The sequence below is a fragment of the Tenrec ecaudatus genome, chromosome 3 (genome assembly GCF_050624435.1).
Source record: "Tenrec ecaudatus isolate mTenEca1 chromosome 3, mTenEca1.hap1, whole genome shotgun sequence".
Lineage (NCBI taxonomy): Eukaryota > Metazoa > Chordata > Mammalia > Afrosoricida > Tenrecidae > Tenrec > Tenrec ecaudatus.
In genome coordinates this window covers 174444341-174464926 of record NC_134532.1, presented here as the reverse complement: position 1 = coordinate 174464926, position 20586 = coordinate 174444341, and the positions used below count along the sequence as shown (strand labels likewise).

The window sequence follows — 20586 nt, the reverse complement described above, 5'->3', positions numbered from 1 at the left end:
GTGATTCATATTTCTCACTGAGCCCTCTCTGTCTGTAGCCTGACATAACTATTTAGACACATCTTTACACTCATGTCCAGTGACATCTACAGCACAAACCCTGCCTAAACTACATTCATCTTCTTCAGGGTCCAACCTTTCATTTCTATTATTATCTATAATGAGAAATGGCACTTACATTCATCCAATCACATGATAAACTTGGGGGTCATTCATGATGCTTCTTTCTTTCTAGCCTCAAAATAATCAAAGGTTACAATATTTACAGACATTTCTCTTTGTCTCTAGCTGCCCTTCAGTGCTGGGTTAAGCCAGCCCTGACTTATTTGCTCTCAAGGTTAATTCCAGAACTTATCAAACCGATATCCTCCTCCTACTCAACAATCTCGTTTCTTTTATCTGGAAGCTATACGTGAAGAAATGGGAAAGCGTTCGGAGTTATCTGCGTATTGGAGATGGAGGGAATTTCATGCAGGGGAGTTGATGGCCCAGGTGATGAAGAACTGAGACGCTTACGAAGAAGAGCGGGATGCCCTGGAAATGAGCTATGCTGTCTCACTCACTAGTCTATACGTTCTCTTAGGCAGGAACAGAGTCTTATTCCACTTTTTGCTTCTCAGCATTTAGCAACATTGTTCTCAATTTCCCTTGAGAGGGTGAACTCCAACATGCAGTGGCCTCATGACTTCATACTCATTCATTGACAGCACTGCCCATTCCTGTGGCATCTTCACAATCATTGCAAGTTCAAGTCCATTATTGGAGCCACTACAAATCTTGATTGCCTTCCAATCTAGGGTTGTCATCTTCCAAAGCCATATAGGACAATATTCTATTGTAACCTATCTGACTTTCATTGGCTGATTTTGTGAAGTAGCTCGCCAGACCTTCCTATTCTCTCTATCTGGAAGTTCCCTATAACAGGTGACTAGTTGGCATTTGAATCAGTGTGGAATTGCTTCCAGTATTATAGCCATGTATGAGATACTTGCAGACAAATGGAGTATGTAGCATTAGGGATATATTTTCATAATATAATATCTTCAGTATAATGCACAATCATTAAAATGTGGGCAAAATGAAATGACCATCCTAATAATTTATGACCTTCAGAAGGTTCTTGTAAAACTTCCCTGCTTCTAGCTTAACACTTCATTATATATTACCATGGAAACAATTCTAATTAGTTCAACATGATTATTTAGATTCTAGAATATAAAGTACTTAAACTGTCACCTTGTGGAATATGAATTTCACCACTTTCATTTTAAGAATTCAGTTTAATCCATTAGGTAGAAAAATGCTTTGAAAAAATTGTTAATCATTTTATTGAGGGCTCGTACAACACTTCTCACAATCCATACATCCATCCATTGTGTCCAGCACATTTGCACATTTGTTGCCCTCATCATTCTCAAAACATTTGCTTTCTACTTGAGCCCCCGGCATCAGCTCCTCATCTTCACCTCCCTCCCAGCTCCCCGCTCCCTCATGAACCCTCGATAATTTATAAATTATTATTATTATATCATGTCTCACACTGCCTGGCGTCTCCCTTCACCCACTTCTCTGTTGTCCATCCCCCAGAGAGGAGGCCATATGTAGATCCTTGTACTCGGTTCCCCCTTTCTACCCCACCTTCGCTCCACTTTCCTGGTATCGCCACTCTCACCACTGGCCGTGAGGGGTCTAATCTGTCCTGGATTCCCTGTGTTTCAAATCCTATCTATACCAGTAAATGGCATTAAAAATACTAAAATTCTGATAGTAGTGCTGTCTTAGTCTCATAGAGTTCATTGCACTGAAACAAAGTGCACACTCCCCTTACCAGGTCGGAATCACACACGGCACATTTGTTACAATGCTCTTCATAGAACTTCCTTAGATGACTCTCATTTTGAATAAGCCCATAACTCTAAAATGCTTTTGTTAACTCACTGTGTTTGATTAATACCAAGTTTTTTTCCAGAACACAAAAGTGACAAAAAAGTCTGACTGCACAGATGGGTAGACCAAATGGGGCTATTTAGGATTCTACAAGGTAAAAGAAGAGTTTGTTCCCTGAGGCACTGCAACTCCAGTTGGTGAGAAAGAAAAAAAATGAAGAAGAAGGATATGGCCTTTGGAAGCAGTGGTAAAGAATTCATGCATCTTAAAGGAATTGTAGTATAAGATGGAAAAGATACATATACAATAAACACATAGGTCACATAATTTTAAGTTATATAAAAGGGAGATTATAAACTAACAGCAAAACTGGAGGGTACCAGGATGAATCCTGCTGCAGAATGACACTGATGCAGGAAACATCCATTTAAACCGAGGTTCCATTGGAAACAGATGTTGTGTGGTTCATTTCAATTACAGCTTAAATTGGTTTATTTATCAGGCCATTTTTCACTAAACCTTGTTTTCATGGAAGGCAAGTTGTGTTGGCTTAATTTTTTTCACTGTCCTTGTAAGAAGTACTAATTTATGTATATACATTTGGATACAGTAACCTTTCTTTCTTTTTCAATTGGGGTTTTGGTGAAAGTTTATTGAACAACTGAGTTTTCCAGTAGACAGTTTGTATAGATTTTGTTTCATATGATTAGTTCCAGTACCTTAACTGTAGATGCCCTCTTCTTTCCTTCGTGGGTGCCTTTCCACTTGTCCTTCTTTCCTCCCGAGCCTGGTTTTAAGGCAAATGACCTCACGTGGTTAATGTGTCATAAGAGATTTCTCACCCACTGTTGTTGCTCACTTTATCAGCCTGTCTAGTGCTAAGCCACAGGTAATTCCCAAGTGAGTTCAGTTCCAGGACTGAAGGGTGTCTCAGGACCACAGTACCAGAGGTTCCATCGTCTTTGTCAGATCAGGAAATGAACTGCCCCGAGTCAATTCTGACTCACATAGAATAGAGCTGCCCCTGCAGGCGTTCAGTGGCTAATTCCTCAGATGTATACCGGTTGTGCCTTCTTCATGGTCTGTGTAGTCTGTTCTAGTCTGGAAGCGCTGCTGAAACCAACTGGCGGCCCTTCTAGTATTTGAACTAGCAGTCATATATCTCCAGCATCATAGCAACATGCTAGCCCCCACAGTACAACAGACTCACAAGTCGAGATGACTTGTAATATCCCCCCTTTAAAATCAGTGACCCACCCGATAATTAACGTTTCTTTGAGCATAAATGTCTATGATTATTATAAGATTTTGGTCATGGCATTAACATTACAGTTTCTTCTCATTGGAGGAAATGAACATGACATCAACCTAACTCCAGGAAAGTGGGATTTGTTGTAATGATACAAAAAGGACAAATCCGAAACTGAAGTATTGAACATGCTTAGCTCTCACATAAACTAAAAATAGAAACTCTTCAGGAACATGATTATTCTCTTTCTATTAATATATAACTTAGCCTCTAATAGTTGTTTTCTGCATTTTCCCCCAAGGTCTTTCTTCTGCTCTGAATCGGCTTCCTCATTTTATTCATACTCTCCTTTCTTTTTTTAAATTAACAAATCTTTTTATTGGGGTTCATACAACTCTTATCACAATCTATACATACATCAATTGAGCAAAGCACCCTTATACATTCGTTGCACTTGTCATTCTCAAAATTCGCCTTCCACTTGGGTTCCTGGAATCAGCTCGGTTTCCTTTTTTTCCCCTCCGTCCCTCCCCACTCCTCCCTTCCCCTTGGTCCCTTAATATTTTATAAATAATTATTTTATCTTATCTTACACTGCCCGGCATCTCCCCTCACCCACCTTCCCATTGCCCATCTCCCAGACAGGAGGTTACACATAGATCTCCAAGATCGGTTCTCCCTTTCTACACCCCCTTCCATCCTGGTGTCGCCACTCCCACCGCTGGTGTTGAGGGGTTCGTCCGTCCTAGATTCTCTGTGCCTCCAGATCCCCACTGCACCGCTGTACATGCTCTGGTATAACCAGGTCCGCAAGGTAGAATTGGGGTCATGATAATTGGGAGGGAGGAGGCGTTCAGGAACTAGAGGAAGGTTTTGAGTTTCACTGTTGCTACACTGAACACTGAGTGATTCATCTCCTCCCCACTACCCTTCTGCAAGGGATGTCCAGCTGTCTACAGAAGGGCATTGGGTCCCCATCATGCACTCCCCCTCATTCATGGTGATGTGATTCCCACCCCCCACCCCCACCTTTGTTGTTTGAGACCTGGTATCCTCTGCCCTTCACGATCACCCATGTTGGTGTGCTGCGTCCGTGTGGGCTTTGTTGCTTCTGGGCTAGATGGTTGCTTGTTTGCTTTCAAGCCTTTAAGTCCACAGACGCTGTATCTCTCAGTAGCCGGGCACCATCAACCTTCTTCACCACACTTGCTTATGCACACCTTCGCCTTCAGCGTTTATATGAGGATGGTGATCACACAATGATGGTTTTTGTTCCTTGGTGTCTGCTACATGGTCCACTCAACACCTTGTATTCGCTTAGACTATGTGCTTCTTCTCTGTGGGCTTTGTTTCTTCTGAGCTAGATAGCTAATTGTTTGCCTTCAATTGCATACAGAGAAGCCTAAATACAGACATGTACATATGTAAATATATTTATGATTATGGGGGAAATAGACTTCTGTGCATATATTTATAGGTTCAGTAGTAGGGTAGCAGATAGACATTGGGCCTCCTCACGCATACTCCCCCAATACAATAGCACCTCGCCCTGCTAAATCGTCATTGCATGATACCCACCTTCCCGACATGATCACTGAAGACAGATGTGTGTGTAAGCAAACGTGGTGAAGAAAGCTTATGGTGCCCGGCTATCAAAAAGATCTAGCGTCTGGGGTCTTAAAGACTTGAAGGCAAACACACTCTCCTTTCTCAGAGCCTCACCAGAGCCATGCAGCCCCAGTTGGTCATAACCTTGCTCTCTTGATCCCATAATTGTCTCATTCTTCTTTGTCCAATAGCAGATTTCTGCAGGAGGATTGTGATGGGTTCTTCTCATATTTTCCACCATGGGCACAGGTTTATTTCTTGCCTGTGAATCAGCTACTCGCCAACCAGATATTTCACTAGTTCCCAACAGCCCTGGCCAACACAAAAAGGGTAGGATCATGCAAATACGACTGTGCTCCATCAGTAGGGGTTGTTGGCAGAGCAATTAGGCTGTAGGCACTCTCTATAGAAGGGAACCAGTGAGGTTTTGTGAAAAGTAGCTTTAGCTTTGGATAGAGCAGATAAGAGATCAACTAAATTGCCGACAATATTTCACAAGAGAGAGTTGTGCTTGAGACCTCTTACAATGCATATTGAAATCTGTGAAAAGCAAAATCCAAATGTGTACGACGCCCTTAGATTTTCCTAAAGCAACAATAAAGCCACTCTCGAGGTCAGTTTGAAAAGGAGGAGTTGCATACCTAATCACTTTGAGTGGATGCAGCTTTCTGAGCGGAGGAAGTAATGTTTGGGCTCTTCACATGCATAGTTGATCTGAGCTGCGTGCTGATCGCGGAGGTGGGTAACACATAAGGGCTCTCATTCTTCCAGTCACTGTGGTCTCCCTGCAGCTCCTCCTGCTAAACTCAACACCGCAGTATATTTGCCTAAAACAGGACTTTCCCCCAACCCAGCGGTAACTACTTAAGGAACTTCCTAATCAAATGTTTTCTTATGGTAAAACTACAACCCATCTCTGTCAACATTCCCTAGTGCAATGTGATAAACTGGAATAATAGACACTGTAATATGGTTATTTATAGGAGTGAAAGGTTTGAAATGCTTACTGGCAATAAAGAGAAGTATATTTTAATCTAAGACATGATTCCCAACCTCAGCACTATTGATATTTTTGAGTCAGATAATAATACTTCATTGTTGGGGTTCTGATCGATGGTAGGATGCTGTGGATGGTAGGATGCTGTGGATGGTAAGATGCTGTGCATGCTAGGATACTGTGGGTGGTAGGATGCGGTGGGTGGTAGGATGCGGTGGGTGGTAGGATGCTGTGGTGGTAGGATGCTGTGGGTGGTAGGATGCTGTGGTGGTAGGATGCTGTGGGTGGTAGGATGCTGTGGTGGTAGGATGCTGCGATGGTAGGATGCTGTGTATGGTAGGATATTGTGTTTGTTAGGATGCTGTGGATGGTAGCATTCCTAGACTATGTCTGCAAAATACTAGTCCATATCCTTCTCCGTTGTGAGAATCAAAACTGCCCCAAGACATTACGAAAGGTTCCCTGGAAGACAAAATAACCATAGTTTGAAACAACTACTAATACAAAGAAGCCATTTTTCTTTCACTGATTACTTTTACTTAAATAAATATGTTCATGTTCATGCAGGTTTACAAATGTTTACACTTCAAAAGTAAGTTCTCTTGCAGTTATATGGGACACTACTGATTTAGTATCTTCTCTATTGCCTTCCACAATGACGGAAATTGTCTCATGTCCGAAGTAGCCTGACCAATCCATTAGTGACATCACACCCTAAAGAACCTTCTATGGCACAGTTTCTAAAGATGTCACAATTCCCTCGTCTTGCGCCTTTAAGAAAGGTGATTGAGCACTTAAGCTACTGAAAACATTGTTGTTGATGCTTTTAGATTCACCAAATTGCTTCTGACTAAGAGTGACCTGGTTACAAATAACAAAATATTGCCTGGTTTTTGCAGTTTTTAAATGAGTCTTCCTCCAGTTCTGATGTGCCTTTCTTCTTCATATAATCGAGTTCCCAAACTATTTGTCCAGTATCTAGATTGAATAAGTATGGAGAAAGGATATAATCCTGCTCCATAACTTTTCTGACTTTTATATGGAAAAAGTTTGATCCCACACCTGCCTCTTCGTCTATGTACAGACTCTACATTAGCACAATAAAGTCTTCTGGAAATCCCAAGCTTCTCAATACGATTCATAATTTGCTATGGTTCCCACAGTCTACTGTCTTGGCATAGTCAACAACTCATAGGTAAGCACGATCATCGTAGTCTGTGTTCTCAGTGAAGATGCATCTGACGTGAGCAGGGATGTTTGTTTCATAGCTTCTTTTACATCTGGTTTTAATGCCTGCAAGCCTCCTCTCTCTCTACTGCTGTAGCATCTTTTTTTGGGGGGGGTATTATCTTCAGCAAAATTTTTCATGCCTCTTGGATTAGTAATATTGTTCGATATTTCTGCATTCTGTTGGGTAATTTTTCTGGGGTCTAGGCAAGCATGTGGACCTTGTCCGGTTGGTCAGCCGGGTGACTGTCTTGCAGTATTTTTGGTAAGGAACAGCTGGGTGAGCATTCACCAGGTGCTCAGGAACTGCAGCGGGTTGTGGAAACATGTCAATTGGCATTCTGTCAACGTCTGGAGCCTTGCTTATGACCTATTGATAGATGGCTTCTTAATAGAAAGAGTTTAAATTATACTACTTTAATTGAGAACTGTGATAAGATTTTTATTCAATATATATATAGTAAATAGTGAGATATGTGGAGCAAATCTCTGACCACATGCCTACAGTTCTCTCTACAGGAAACCATCTTCAGAGTGGGATGGAAAGAGCACTACACACAGGTGCTCATACATGTGCTTAAATCAATCCAGGGATCACTCATGTTTACCTCATTTTCTCCTTTTAACTCTCTATTGTTTACTCACCATACTTGCATTTTAATTGTTAGCATTTACCATTAAAGTCGTATTTTGCCTTCTTAGTTTCTTAGACATTGCGGTCATAAAATGTTCCTCCATTACTGACTGTTTGAAGGCACATCAATGAGGAAAATTATGGAATGAAGATTTCGTCACAAGATTTCACTGTGAGGAAACTTTCTGTAGCGCTGCTGAGATCTGGAAAGTAATGAGAATTTGCTGTGCGTTCCGAAATGCAGACTGCGTCGCTGATTGTGCTGACCACCGCGACAAAATGGACACCATGCTTTTAGATAGCTGTCAATGTTCTTACACTGCACCTGACACCATGTCTGAGTAGTGATCACCGACAATTGTTTGTTTCCAGTAGCCAACGGGGATTTTCTACCTGTAAAATGTTTCACAAATGTCTCTTTGGTATATTTAGCATGATCCAATTTATAGAGGACCTTCACCTTAATTTTCTCAATTCATGCTCATAATAACATCAATAAGTGTTATTAACTTCTGTATGAGCCCCTAATAAAATGTTTAAAAAATAAATAAGAAAATTAAAATCATCCTCTGAGGGGGACAAACAATAAATTTAAAAAATGTTATTAACTTCTATTTTAGAAAGGATTGCCTGAGGTATAAGGGGTTAAGTTAGTTGCTCATGGTTGTATATCTAACATGTGGTAGAGCTTGGAATCAAGATGTTTTGAAATCTAAAATTCAGAATCTGTTCAATTCATTTTCATTCCAAATTACATGTGCTTAAGAACTTCAAGAGGGGACAAATGAGAATGACAGCAGTGGAGATTTGGAAATTGTTGTCTCAGGGTTCGTGTCCAAAGGACAACTCATACATGTCTATTGTTACGTAAATTGGCCCTCGATTTGAGAGAATTGAATGAACCCTAATGGCAACACGTTCTTTACCACAGTCACCTTCACTTGGTGCATGTGTGACATTTGAATCCATGGAAGGTCTTCAAGCCCTTTCTAAATAAAGGCGAAATAAGAACCTGATGCACCTGTTTCAACTCCTCTCCAAATGGCACTAACAACAAAGGAATGGATATTTTTCATAACCCACCGATTGTCTAGTGAACCCTCTAACTTCTTTTATTTTTAAATCAAGGTACGGTATTAAAAAATGGCTTCATATTTTTAAAAATTAAATATTGTATGAGTAATGCTAAATGTGCTCATAATCATTGACAAGGAAAGAATAGTTATTATGAATTATTGGAGATGGTTTCTAAGTAAATAGAATAAGCATTCTTGACTACAATGATTTAAGGTCATTAGTATTTAATATCCAGAATGCATATGGTCTTATCTTTTAAAATTCGTCAGAAAGATGTTATGCATTTCAGGATCTAGCTGAAGTAAAGTTTGCCCAGATGTAAATCATGATCTCAGTTTACGTTTCTCAGCTAATGAGATACATAATAATGCAAAAGTATAGAAGTTGTGCAGGAGTTATGCTGTGTTTTCCTTTGTGGGTTTGTTTTAATTATTCAAATCAGTGGTTAAGGCGCTCTGTTGTTAACCTAAAGGTAAAAAATTGGAACTGACCAGTCTGTCCTCTGTGGGAGAATGATGTGGCGGTCTACTTCTGTACAGACCATCATTGCAAACCTTCTGGGGCGTTCTACAATGTCCAAGAAGGTCTCTCTGAGTCAAAATCTCCTTGGTAACAATGAGTTTGGATTTCAGTTATTCAAAAAGTCATTGTTTTTTGTTTTAGATGCCATCTATTTGGTGACGATACATAGCAGCCTTTGTACAACAGAAAGAAACACTGCCTAATCCTGTGCCGTCCCCACAGGAGGCTTGAACTCATTTGCAGAGATTCAGCCATGCCATCTTATTGAAGGTCTTTTCCACTTCCCCTCTATTTTACCAAGCCTGATGTCCCGCATGGATGGCTTTCTCCTGACAACGTGTCCAGAGATGAAGCATCTCCATCCTTGCCTCTAATGAACATTCTGACTACTTCTTTCAAGACAGATGTGTTTGTTCTATTGGTAGTTTCTGGTATTTTCAACATTCTTTGCCAACACCAAAATTTAAATGCACCCCTTCTTCTTTGATCTTCCTTATTCAATGTCTAACTTTTGTATGCAATCGAGGCAATTGAATATACTATGGCTTGGTATGGGGCTCCATAGTCCTCAAAGTAACATCCTTCCTTTTCAATACTGTTAAGAGGTCTTGTGCAGCAGATTGACCTGATGCAATGTATTGTTTAATATCTTGACCGCTGGTTCCACGAGCATGGATTGTGGACCCAAGCAAAACAAAATCCTTGACCACCTCAATCTTTTCTCCATTGATCATGATGTGACCTATTGGTCCAGTAGGAGGATATTGGTCTTCCTTTCATTGAGTTGTAATCCATATCGAAGGCTGCAATTCTCGATCTTCATCAAGCACAAGTGTTTCCAGGCCTGCTCACGTTTAGCAAGTGAGATTGTGTTATCTACACATTATAGATCTTGTGTTATCTACACATTATAGATCAAAGTTAAGTCTTCCTCAAATCCTGACGCCACATTCTCCTTCATCTACTGCAGCTTGTCAGATTATTTGTTCAGCATACAGATTGAGAAAGTATTGTGAAAGGATGCAACGCTGGCACACACCTTTCCTGATTGTAAACCATATAGTGTGCCTTGCTCGGTTCCCAAAGCTTCCTCTTGATGCGTGTACAAGTTCCCCTGAGCACAAAGTAGTGTTCGAAGGTCCCCTTCTATTGATGCCTGGCCATATGTTGTTATGTTCCACTCAGTCAAATAACTTAGCACAGTCAATACAACACCTTAGTTTGTATTTTTCTGTTTGGCTTTTGCTTGTCCATATTAGGAGGTGTCATGTCATTGGAGGTCACCCTCTTGCAGTTGTGTTATGTTTTTCCATTTTTTTTTTTTTGGTATATGAAACCCAGGATTGATGAACCCATAGAGACAGCAAGTAGAATAAGGGTTTCAGAGGGAAGGGGTTTAGTGGTGGAGGGGGGTTGCGGGGAGATGATGTCAAAGAGTCCATGTGGAAAAAGTCCATGTGGGAACTGAATGGTAGCAATTATACATTTCTGCTTGACGTGATTGAACTATGGAGTGATATGTTATATATTGATCGGAAGAAACAAACAAGTAAACATCCTTCAGTATTGTCTCCTTTCACCCAAGATCTATGTGACATCAGCAATGATACCCCTAGGGCCAAGTCATCTTCTGCAATCCAGCCTGAACCTCTGGCAGCTCCCTGTCAATGTGCTGCCACCACTGCTATGGAATGATTTTCAACAACATTTTACATTGTGATATTTTCTATAATTTGAGCATTCTGATGGGTCACTTTGCGGGGGGGGGGGGAATGGGTACAAGTAGGAATCTCTTCCAGGCAGTTGGCTAACTTACTGTCTTCCAAATTTCCTGGCATAGATAAGTAAGTACTTCCAGTCCTCCATCAGCTTTTAAAACATTTGAATTGGCATTCCACTAATTCCGGGAGCCTTGTTTTTAGCTAATGCTTTCAGTAGAGCTCAGACGTCTTCCTTCAGTACTATTGGTTTTTGCTCATATTCTACCTCCTGAAATGGTTGAATATCTGCTAGTTCTTTTTGGTACAGGAACTCTATGTATTATTTCCATCTTCATTTAATGCATTCTGCATTGTTCAATATTTGTGAACTATTGCAATATTTCAATATTTTACCCATTTTTCAATCTTTCAATAATGCAACTTGAGGCTTGGATTTTTTTCCCATGTGCCTTACTCTACAATCAAGAGCAAATTTCAGTTTTTTTCTGGCATGTAGACTTTCTTTCTTGTTTTATGACCATTTTCTTTCTTCATGTCTGATGCTCTTTGATGCTATTACACAGCTCATCAGCTGTTCTGTCCTTAGTGTTCAATGAGTCTAATTCTCGAGCTGTCTAGGATTTCAGGTGGGATATATTCAAGCTCCTGTTGGGTCTCCTGTGGACTTGTTTTCATTTTCTTTAGTTTCAACCCGAATCTACACGTGAGTAATTGATGTTCTGTTTCACAATTAGCCCTTGGCCTGGTTCTGGCTGATGACATTGAGCTTCTCCATCATCTCTTTCCACTGATGTCATCAATTTGATTTTTGTGTATTCCATATAGCAAATTTCATGCCTCCGTTTGCATTGTTGAAAACACATATTTTCAATGAAGAAGTTCTTGGTCTTGCAAAACTCTAGCATGCAGTCCCCAGCTTCGTTTCTATCACCAAGACCATATTTTCCAACTACTGCACCTTCCTTTCTGTTTCCAACTTTTGCATTGTAATTAGAATAATTATTAATGCATCTTTCTTACATATTTGCTTAATTTCAGATTGAAGGAATTGGTAGAATTCTTCAACTTCTGCTTTGGCTTTAGTGGTTGGTACATAAATTTGAATAAGTGTATTGATTGGATTTTCTAGAAGGTGGATATATATTAGATCACAAATAGTGCACTTCAAGATAGATCTTGAAATGTCCTTTTTGACGAAGAATGCAACATCATTCTAGACTTTTCTGATTCAAAATGGCCAACAACAGCCCATTTCAACACAATAATACTCAGACTGCTGATATTTTATGCATTCCATTATATTGTTTACAACTTCAAATGTTTGTAGATTCATACTTTGCACATTCCAAGTTCAGATTATTCATCAATGACTTCATCTGCTTCTTCTCCTTTTGAGTCAGCCACCTCCACAAAGGACGATCATGAAGGCTTTACTCCAGCAAGCTTTCCTTCATCCATGTTACTTATGGTCCACGGCTTTGAGAAGGCATCTCTTCCTCAGCCATATTTTGAGTCCTTTTCCAATCTAAGGAGTTTATCTGAGATTGTAACCAGTCATGTTCTAGTACTTTTCGTGATACTTGTTTTTTTTTTTTCAGTATCTGACAATGTTTCAGTTCTGTCCATAAGGTTTTCAGTGGCTAATTCCTCAGAAGGGACAGACTATTTCTTCTTTGTAGCCTGTAAACTCTACTGAAAACTGTTCACTTTGGGGGACACCATCAACTTTTGAAATACTGGTGAAATAGCTCCCCGCATCACAGCAAACTGCAAGCCACCACAGTCTGGCAACTTGATAGGCAGGTGGCAGAAAGTCTCTATTGGTATACAGATGCCTTTTAAAAGAAAAAGTAATCCTTCTGTTTGTATAATCCTAGAGCTAATATCTTAAAGACTTTATACTGCTACCATTTCTTTTCTCTTAATGGGAAATAATACTCTAAATTAATAGATATTTTTTATTTAATAGCAGATAGCAACTATAGCTATCAGTTTATCATCACCAACCCTCTTCAGTATCTAATGCATTTGCTGCCCCTAAATTCTCCTTTTCTATTACCACCAGAGGAAGTCTGAGCAAAACGGAAAGTGTTTGGGAATATCATTAATGTAACCTTTCATAGAGATCAAGAAATAATTCTGTGGTACAAACTAAATCCTGCATTCCAAACAAATTTTAAGAAAAATATAGAAAGTAAGTCAGAGAGGAATTGCAATTCTATAATTGATGTTAAGTTCTCAGGTCACCTAAATATTTCCATCTGCACGCACTTTAAACTCAGGAAACACAGTTGTAATTCTCTAGCAAGAATAAGATAAAGGCAATTGATACCCTTTGCTAATCCCAGGAAGAACTCTTCACTGGAAAGGCATTTGCCATTTGAAAAACACACCCTTCTCTTGAGAGCTACCGCTGCTGGTATTATTTAGCACGCACTCTTCTTATTCATGCTGGAAATGCTGTATCAGCAACAGCCTGTGGAACAGGGCTCTTTCAGCACAGTATCCCCTGATGTGTCACTTTCCCCATCTTTACTCTCAAACCTTAAATTTGATTAAATGTATTTACACCCTGTATCGGTTGAAACACATGTCACCTAAGTTCAAGCATTGCTCTAGGGCAGTGGTTCTCAACCTTCCTGATACTGCGGCCCTTTCATAAAGTTCCTCTTGTTATGGTGACCCCCCCCAACCATAAAATTATTTTTGTTGATACTTCATCACTGTAATTTTGCTACTGTTATGAATTGGGTGACCTCTGTGGAAGGATCATCCAACCCCCAAAGGGGTCATGACCCACAGGTTGAGAACCACTGCCCTAGTACTTTAAGCTTATTGATGGCCCTGAAGTGGAGGTGCAGATTCCAATGTATCAAAATATAATTTCGTTGGAAAAAGGAAGGCTGTGGGTCTCTGAGTAGCTACAACACCACGTAGTATCAAGCTGGTAGCAAACAGCTGTGGATAATGGTAGCAGTAACATTCTTTTTTGTGTTCTTTTACTTCACAGGATTATACGCTCACCATGTACTTCCAGCAGTCTTGGAAAGACAAGAGGCTCTCTTATTCTGGAATCCCACTAAACCTCACGCTAGACAACAGGGTAGCTGACCAACTCTGGGTACCAGACACCTACTTTCTGAATGACAAGAAGTCATTTGTGCATGGGGTGACGGTGAAAAATCGAATGATCCGACTGCATCCTGACGGAACAGTTCTCTATGGGCTCAGGTAAGTGGGGCTGCGCTGCACGTTTTACTGTTGTATTTACGTGTAACTCCAGGAAGGGAGAGAGGTGCAAGTTCAAGACTACATAGACATTCTCCAACACACAGTACAATTAGACGAAAGACCAGAAAATGGTCTTATAGAACCATTTGAGATCAAGGTAGGCATCAAAGGTAATTGAACTCCTTGCCTTGAACTTCAAATAATAAATATCAACAGAAAATATCTTTAGCAACCAGATTTCATATCTAGTTTGTTTTAGAAATTACATATTATCCTGTTCAATTGCTTGATTATCACAGACATAACAGAAAGATGTTCCAAGTACTGATTTTTTATGAATGGGGATTGGGAAGTACTGGATGAAGTAGGAGACTATATTGTGTTGACTTTGATAAAATCTTGTGTTTTTATTTTTTCTTTTAAAGATAAATTTTTAGTTTATATATTTAAGTTAACGATGTGTGTTTTAATTAATATCGATATTTGTGTGAAGTAAAGTTTGAGAGTCAATTACTTACTATGTATTCAGTTGTTCAAATCCCATTGGATAAAATGACGACCCTTGTCCAATTGGATTTTTTATGCCTTTAAATATTTATTTCTCAATTATTATAAGATTATGTTTTGCATTTTTTACAATAATTTATTTCTACTATCCAACTATTTTGTATGCTAATGCTGTATGTCTGACAGTAAGCAACTCCAAAGTATGAGGTGAGAGCAACACTGGCCATGATGGTTACTATGCGTCAACTTGTCGGAGCCGTGGTTCTCTGGGGTTTGGCAGTTATGTAATGACATTATATAATTTGGCAGTGATGTAATGATGTAGTCATTTTACATTTTATGACCCGATGTGATCATTCTTCATTCTCACATAAATTCGATTTTGTGAATCATGTCATCCATTAGTCTTGGCAAAAGGATCTTCGGAATTTGTTAGCAAAACTGGTGCCAGTTTACAAACAAACTCTTTGAGCTAAAAGTCTCTCAAAGGAATAATGAAATACACAAACAATTCCCTTGAGTCTATGAGTAATTCCTTGAGAAAACGGCTTGGAGAGTATGGATGAGTTCCTCTGGCTTCAGAAGGGAGGCAGAAAGTCTAACTCCTCTTATTGCTCCAAAGCAGAGGTCAACGATGTCTCTGCATTCCATCCTTTTTCTTTGTTTTGATACCACCAGTTCCTCCCCCCACACTCTACCTTTCTGTTGGGTTGGTAATCCATTGCAATAGCCACGCAGAACTCACAGACTATATCCACGGTGAAGGGGTTTTATTAGAGAAGTTAAGTTACTATGAGCCAGGATCAGTAAACATTAAGGATACATCACTGATCCACAGCAGTAGTTCTCTTCAGCCAGAGTCAAGTCTTTTAGCCCTCACATGGACCCCTGACTCCTGCCTCTGTGGGCCAGGAAGCCGATCCACAGACTTGGTGCTGCGCCTCTGCACTGTCTCGTTTTCTCTGCACAGCCTCCTCTGGTGCCTCTACTCTGGGTCTTATGCCAATTCAAATAGACTTACGGAACCTGCTCCACTAGTGGTTCTTCTTTTTTCGTCCCGGGAATTCTCTCTGCTCCCGTTTCTGAAATGGCTCGTTCTTCTATTCAAAGGGGGCAGGGATTGAAACTGACTACCTCTTAGTGTTTCACATTCGCTATTTGCATAATAACCCCCTGCCCCCACCCCCAATCATTTGGTTGGAGTTGCAGCAACATGGATAGAAGAGCCATACTAAGAAATTTCACTCCACCACACGACTACAGACAAAATCTACTAATATGAAATTATTAGTGATTGTGCATTTATCGAAAGCTTGATTGTAATATTTCTGCCCCCTGTGTGGCTGTTCTAGCAACTCTACCCAAGGTGCAGAGGGATGAATTATCCTTTTAAAGTATTCTGGAAACATAATTCTATGACAACTCAATACGTGGGGTAGTTACATAATCTGTTGTCAATTTGAAAGTAGTAAAGTGAAAGGGCGGAGTTTAGCCTGTCAATTAGGACACAGCTTCAAGACCTCAATTGGTGGCGTGAAGGCAATAAATAACTTGCTGAAGGCATGACTCAGGCTCCCTCCCTGGGAGACATTCCTGCTGACAAGAGCCCTGGAGCTGGAGCAGCCACTTGGAGACCCCAGCCAGCATTGAGATTTTCCACTGCCACTGGATCCACAAGACTTTGCACCCACTGACCTGTGATTTCCCCCCCACCCCCTGCATTCAGTGTCATTGCATGTGCTGCTTGAGTCTGGAGAGGAATTTTTAGACTGGTAATGGGCATATATATGGGTTAAAGTCGAATTTATGAATTTGACCTGGACTGGGCTCGGTTGTTCTCTTGATGTATAATTGCTCTTTGATAGAAAGTTTTCTCTTACAAACATATGAGGCTCCCTGGATTTGTTTTTCTAGTCTAGCTGGACTAACACAATAAGCTACTCAATCTGTGTGAGGGTACTGATGAGTCAAGAATATATATTTGTTTTTAAAAGCAATTAGATTTTGTGCCAGCAAGAATGTAGGTAACATTCTCAGTTTATAGTCTTACTTTGGAAATTTCCAAGTTATCAGTGGGCTCTACCAATGGGAATTACATGAAATAAGAAACATATTTCAGAACCAGGACGTTCAATATATCTAGTTTTTGACTGGGAACATGGACACCCAAAGAAGGCCTGAGCTAAGTGAACACAATAAAATCATAAATCTTTGAGCAAAGATCCAGGTCTACTGATTCCCAGACCTCTACTTTCACCATCCCACTGACTTTAAACAAACTTAGAAGGCAGCCGTGCGTAGGGAGCTGTACAACATCACTTTGTCATATTCAAGATCAACACAGGAAGTTGTAGCTTATAGACTGAACAGGCAGACTTTTCCATTATTGCCAGTCCTCTGATCTGCTCACGATTCCAATGCTTCATAGAAGATTCTCACGCCAGCTTTCACACCTTTCGCTTTTTCGCCCCCGGTTTCCTCCGAATTGCTTTCTACACGGGTTTGTTGTTCGATTTCTGGATGACATGTTATACCCTCTTGATAATAGTCTAGGGGCCCTGTTAGAGGATAGGTTACACATCAGGCTGCTAGCCACAAGGTCAACAATTCGACACTGCCAGCCGCTTTGCGGGAGAAAGATGAGTTAACTCAGAAATCCACAGGGGCCATTGTACCCTGTGTTATAGAGTTGCTATGAGTCGGAATCATTCAATGGCACTTGGTTTGGTTTTGAGTTTTCCCAAATAATAAGGGATTTTTAGCTCCATATTGTGATGGATAAAACCGCGTTTCTTTAAATTTACATGACTTGTTCAAGCCCATGCTGTGAGAAAAAGTTGGGGTTGGAGCCCAACTTTGATCCTCTGACTTCAGACATCATATTTGCTCGACTCTGCTATGTCCTCGCTGGGATATATTTATAACCTCTAGGAAAAAGAAACGCAAGCTTGTGAGGGATGCACTGCTAATGAAGGGGAGGGAGGAGGAAGAGGCGGGCTCATTTTAATTTATCCGATGCAATGTTTCCTAGTCTTAAAGATGACAATTAGCATTTTTCCTCTCAGTATGTTTTGGAAGGCTAACTGCCATACATCATTTCCTAAGCATCTACACTAGAAAATATTTATTATGTAACATCTTTCTTGGCATAAAAATAGTGGTACATGCTTCGCCACGGGTAAACAGAAGGGTGAAATTTCTTTCTTTCTTTCCTTCTTTCTGTAAATCCACCTAATATTAATAATGAAGTGAGGCCATGCCATAATGGTTTGTTTTTCACAGGGATTGGGCCAGTGGTATTTCTCAATGCATCTGAAAGGCCCAGTGGCCAGGCATTTCATAATTACACTAAACTAAAATTGTGCCATAATAAAGCATAGCGCAAGGCACTATGCCTTTTTATATTAAACCACAAGAATAAAATCGATCATTTAATGTGAACTATATTATCATAAATCAGATTTTACATAAATACTCTAAGATAATAGATGCATTAGTCTGGGTAGACTAGAGAAATAAAATTCATAGATACTCATATTTTATAAGAGAGTTTCATATAAAGGGTGTGTACATTAAGAAAGCATCCCAACCCAGTGTTGCCCAAGCCCATAAGTCCAACATTAGCCCATATGTCCGACACTGATCCACAAAGTCCTCCTCCATCTCACAAAACACACACTATGACACCGACTGCAGGAGGAAAGCTAAGTCAGTGAATGTGTAAGCATCTCAGCACTGGCAGGGGTCTCCACACGACTGCTCCAGCACCTGGGCTACATCGGGTAGGTCCGCGTGGCTTCTTCTCAGGAATGTCTTGTAGGAAGTGAGCCTTGCCAGGTGAGGCAGAGAACTGGCCACACCCTGGTCCGACCATCAGAGAACAAGAGACGAGAAAGACGAGGCTCGCTGAGCTATTTACCTTGTTGCCCTTCAATTAATCCCACATGTGTTCATTAGGCAGGTTAGCACAGTAAACCTTAACTATCACACCAGAGTACTATCTGATGGAGACGTGACTTCATGGTAGTTTATAATCCTACTTAACTGCCCTTCTTTCTCTGCCCCCCAATACTTTTCCCTCACCCCACCACTTTCTTTTATCATACTGCTTTTTCTTAAAAGTGTATCTCACATCACACTTACTCCATGAAGACTTCTACAGTCTTCCAAACCAGATAAACATCTTCTCTCATTGGATATTTCATCACAGTTTAATCTCTTGTAGACTCATGGGGTTTATAACTCTTTTATATTGTTTTACCTTTCTATGTTTTAGAGTTCATGCAATGCAAACCAAATTATTTCTCTACCGTGTTTCCTTCATCGTTGGCCCCTTTCTCAAACCAAATAGATACCATTAAAGGTTTGCAAAATCGGAATTAAAAGATTTGGACACAGTCACCTACCCTCTGCAGTTCTCAGCGGCAATATTCCTTACATCTAAATCATGGCTTTTAACCAAAAGTCAATGATCACTAATAATGACCAGATGGGTTCCTCCTCTTGTCCAAATCTGCTCCAGCTGGTTGCACACACTGCTTCTCTCCACGGCCCGGCCACGTGGGTAGGGAAGACTGTGTTGATTGTTCCCTGGGAATGGCAGGCAGAGAATGACTTAATTCTCACAAGGCCTTTATTAGAGTATGCAACCTCCCGGAAACGCTACCTTTTCTTTTGCCTGGCCTCTCTGCTCTTGCCATTGACTTCTCTTCAGAGGTCCTCAGTGCCTCTTTTCTTCACCAACGGGCTCAGAGCCAGGTGCTTTTGAGGGGTCATCTAAGAATTGATAGTGCAAAACCTTCCAGCCCAATACTGGGTCACATTGGAACTTGATGTGTATTTTACAGTGTGTGTGACCTGTGTACACCGACTTGTAAACATAGACATATTAAGATGTACATAAAGCATCCTTTCAATTAGTATTCTCAATTAAATAGTAACTACATATGAAATATACTCAATATATTGTATTGAGTATATGCAATGTACAATGTATATACCATATACAGTATATGCAATGCTGTATATAAATAGTTTAGTGTGTATATTTTCCAGTATCATATATTAACCTTCAGTGAGGTAGAGACGCCTCATTATTCTCAGATACACGATGCCTATCCTAAAGCAACTAAGACTGAGGAGTTTGGATGAACTTTTCCTACCTCATCCTTTTTTATTATTTGTTTACTTTTTAAAGATAGATTTGAACAAGAACACACATTATATTTGGCTGAGAAATTATCTATTTTGTGACACAGGTTCCCTGGTTTACCTCTTCCTATCCCTTGTGATTTATATTTCTTCAAGAAACGTGTCCTTTCTCTGATTACATCCACTTGGGATAAATATATCCTTTCCATTTGAAGATTGATCAGACTTGGGTTCGTTATTTTGTTATGATTGTGGCGGGCCCACTTCATGAGAGGAATGTGCACTCTGTCAGGAGACACAAAATGTGTGTCTCTGTTTTTGTGATGTTAAGACTGTTAAGATTTATCAGCACCTTCAGGGATTGGCAGGCTGGTCTGTTTATTACAATAATCTCATTAATTTCCACCAAATGGTCCTAGAACCCACTGATAACCACTAACCAAAACCAAACTCACACGTATCAAGTTGATGCTGACTCATCGTGACAGGATAGCTATGTCCTTCTGAGTTACCTAGACTGTAACTCCTTACTGGAATAGTAAGTCCATAGCATAAAATTACTTACAAACAAACAAACAAAAAGCCCAACCCCTTGCCCTCAAGTTGAGTATGACTCACAGCAACTCTGTCAGGACAGAGTAGCGTCTACAAGGTTACTGAGACTGGACCTCTGTGGAGCAGACCACTTCCTCTTTCTTCCACAGAGCAGCTGGTGCGTTTCAACAACAGTCCGTCAGCAGTACGACACAACCCACAACATCACCAGGGGTCCTTT

The 20586-nt window shown here is 40.3% G+C and overlaps 1 protein-coding gene across 2 annotated transcripts in view; it reads left to right on the top strand.

Moving 5' to 3' along the window:
- The window catches only part of GABRB1 (gamma-aminobutyric acid type A receptor subunit beta1), a 491054-nt gene that overhangs the window by 179213 nt on the left and 291255 nt on the right, over positions 1–20586 (top strand). For both annotated transcript variants that reach the window (XM_075544978.1, XM_075544976.1), the window contains exon 4: positions 13933–14153. In XM_075544978.1, coding sequence (XP_075401093.1) covers positions 13933–14153 — 221 coding nt within the window. The remainder of the gene's footprint in view (positions 1–13932; positions 14154–20586) is intronic.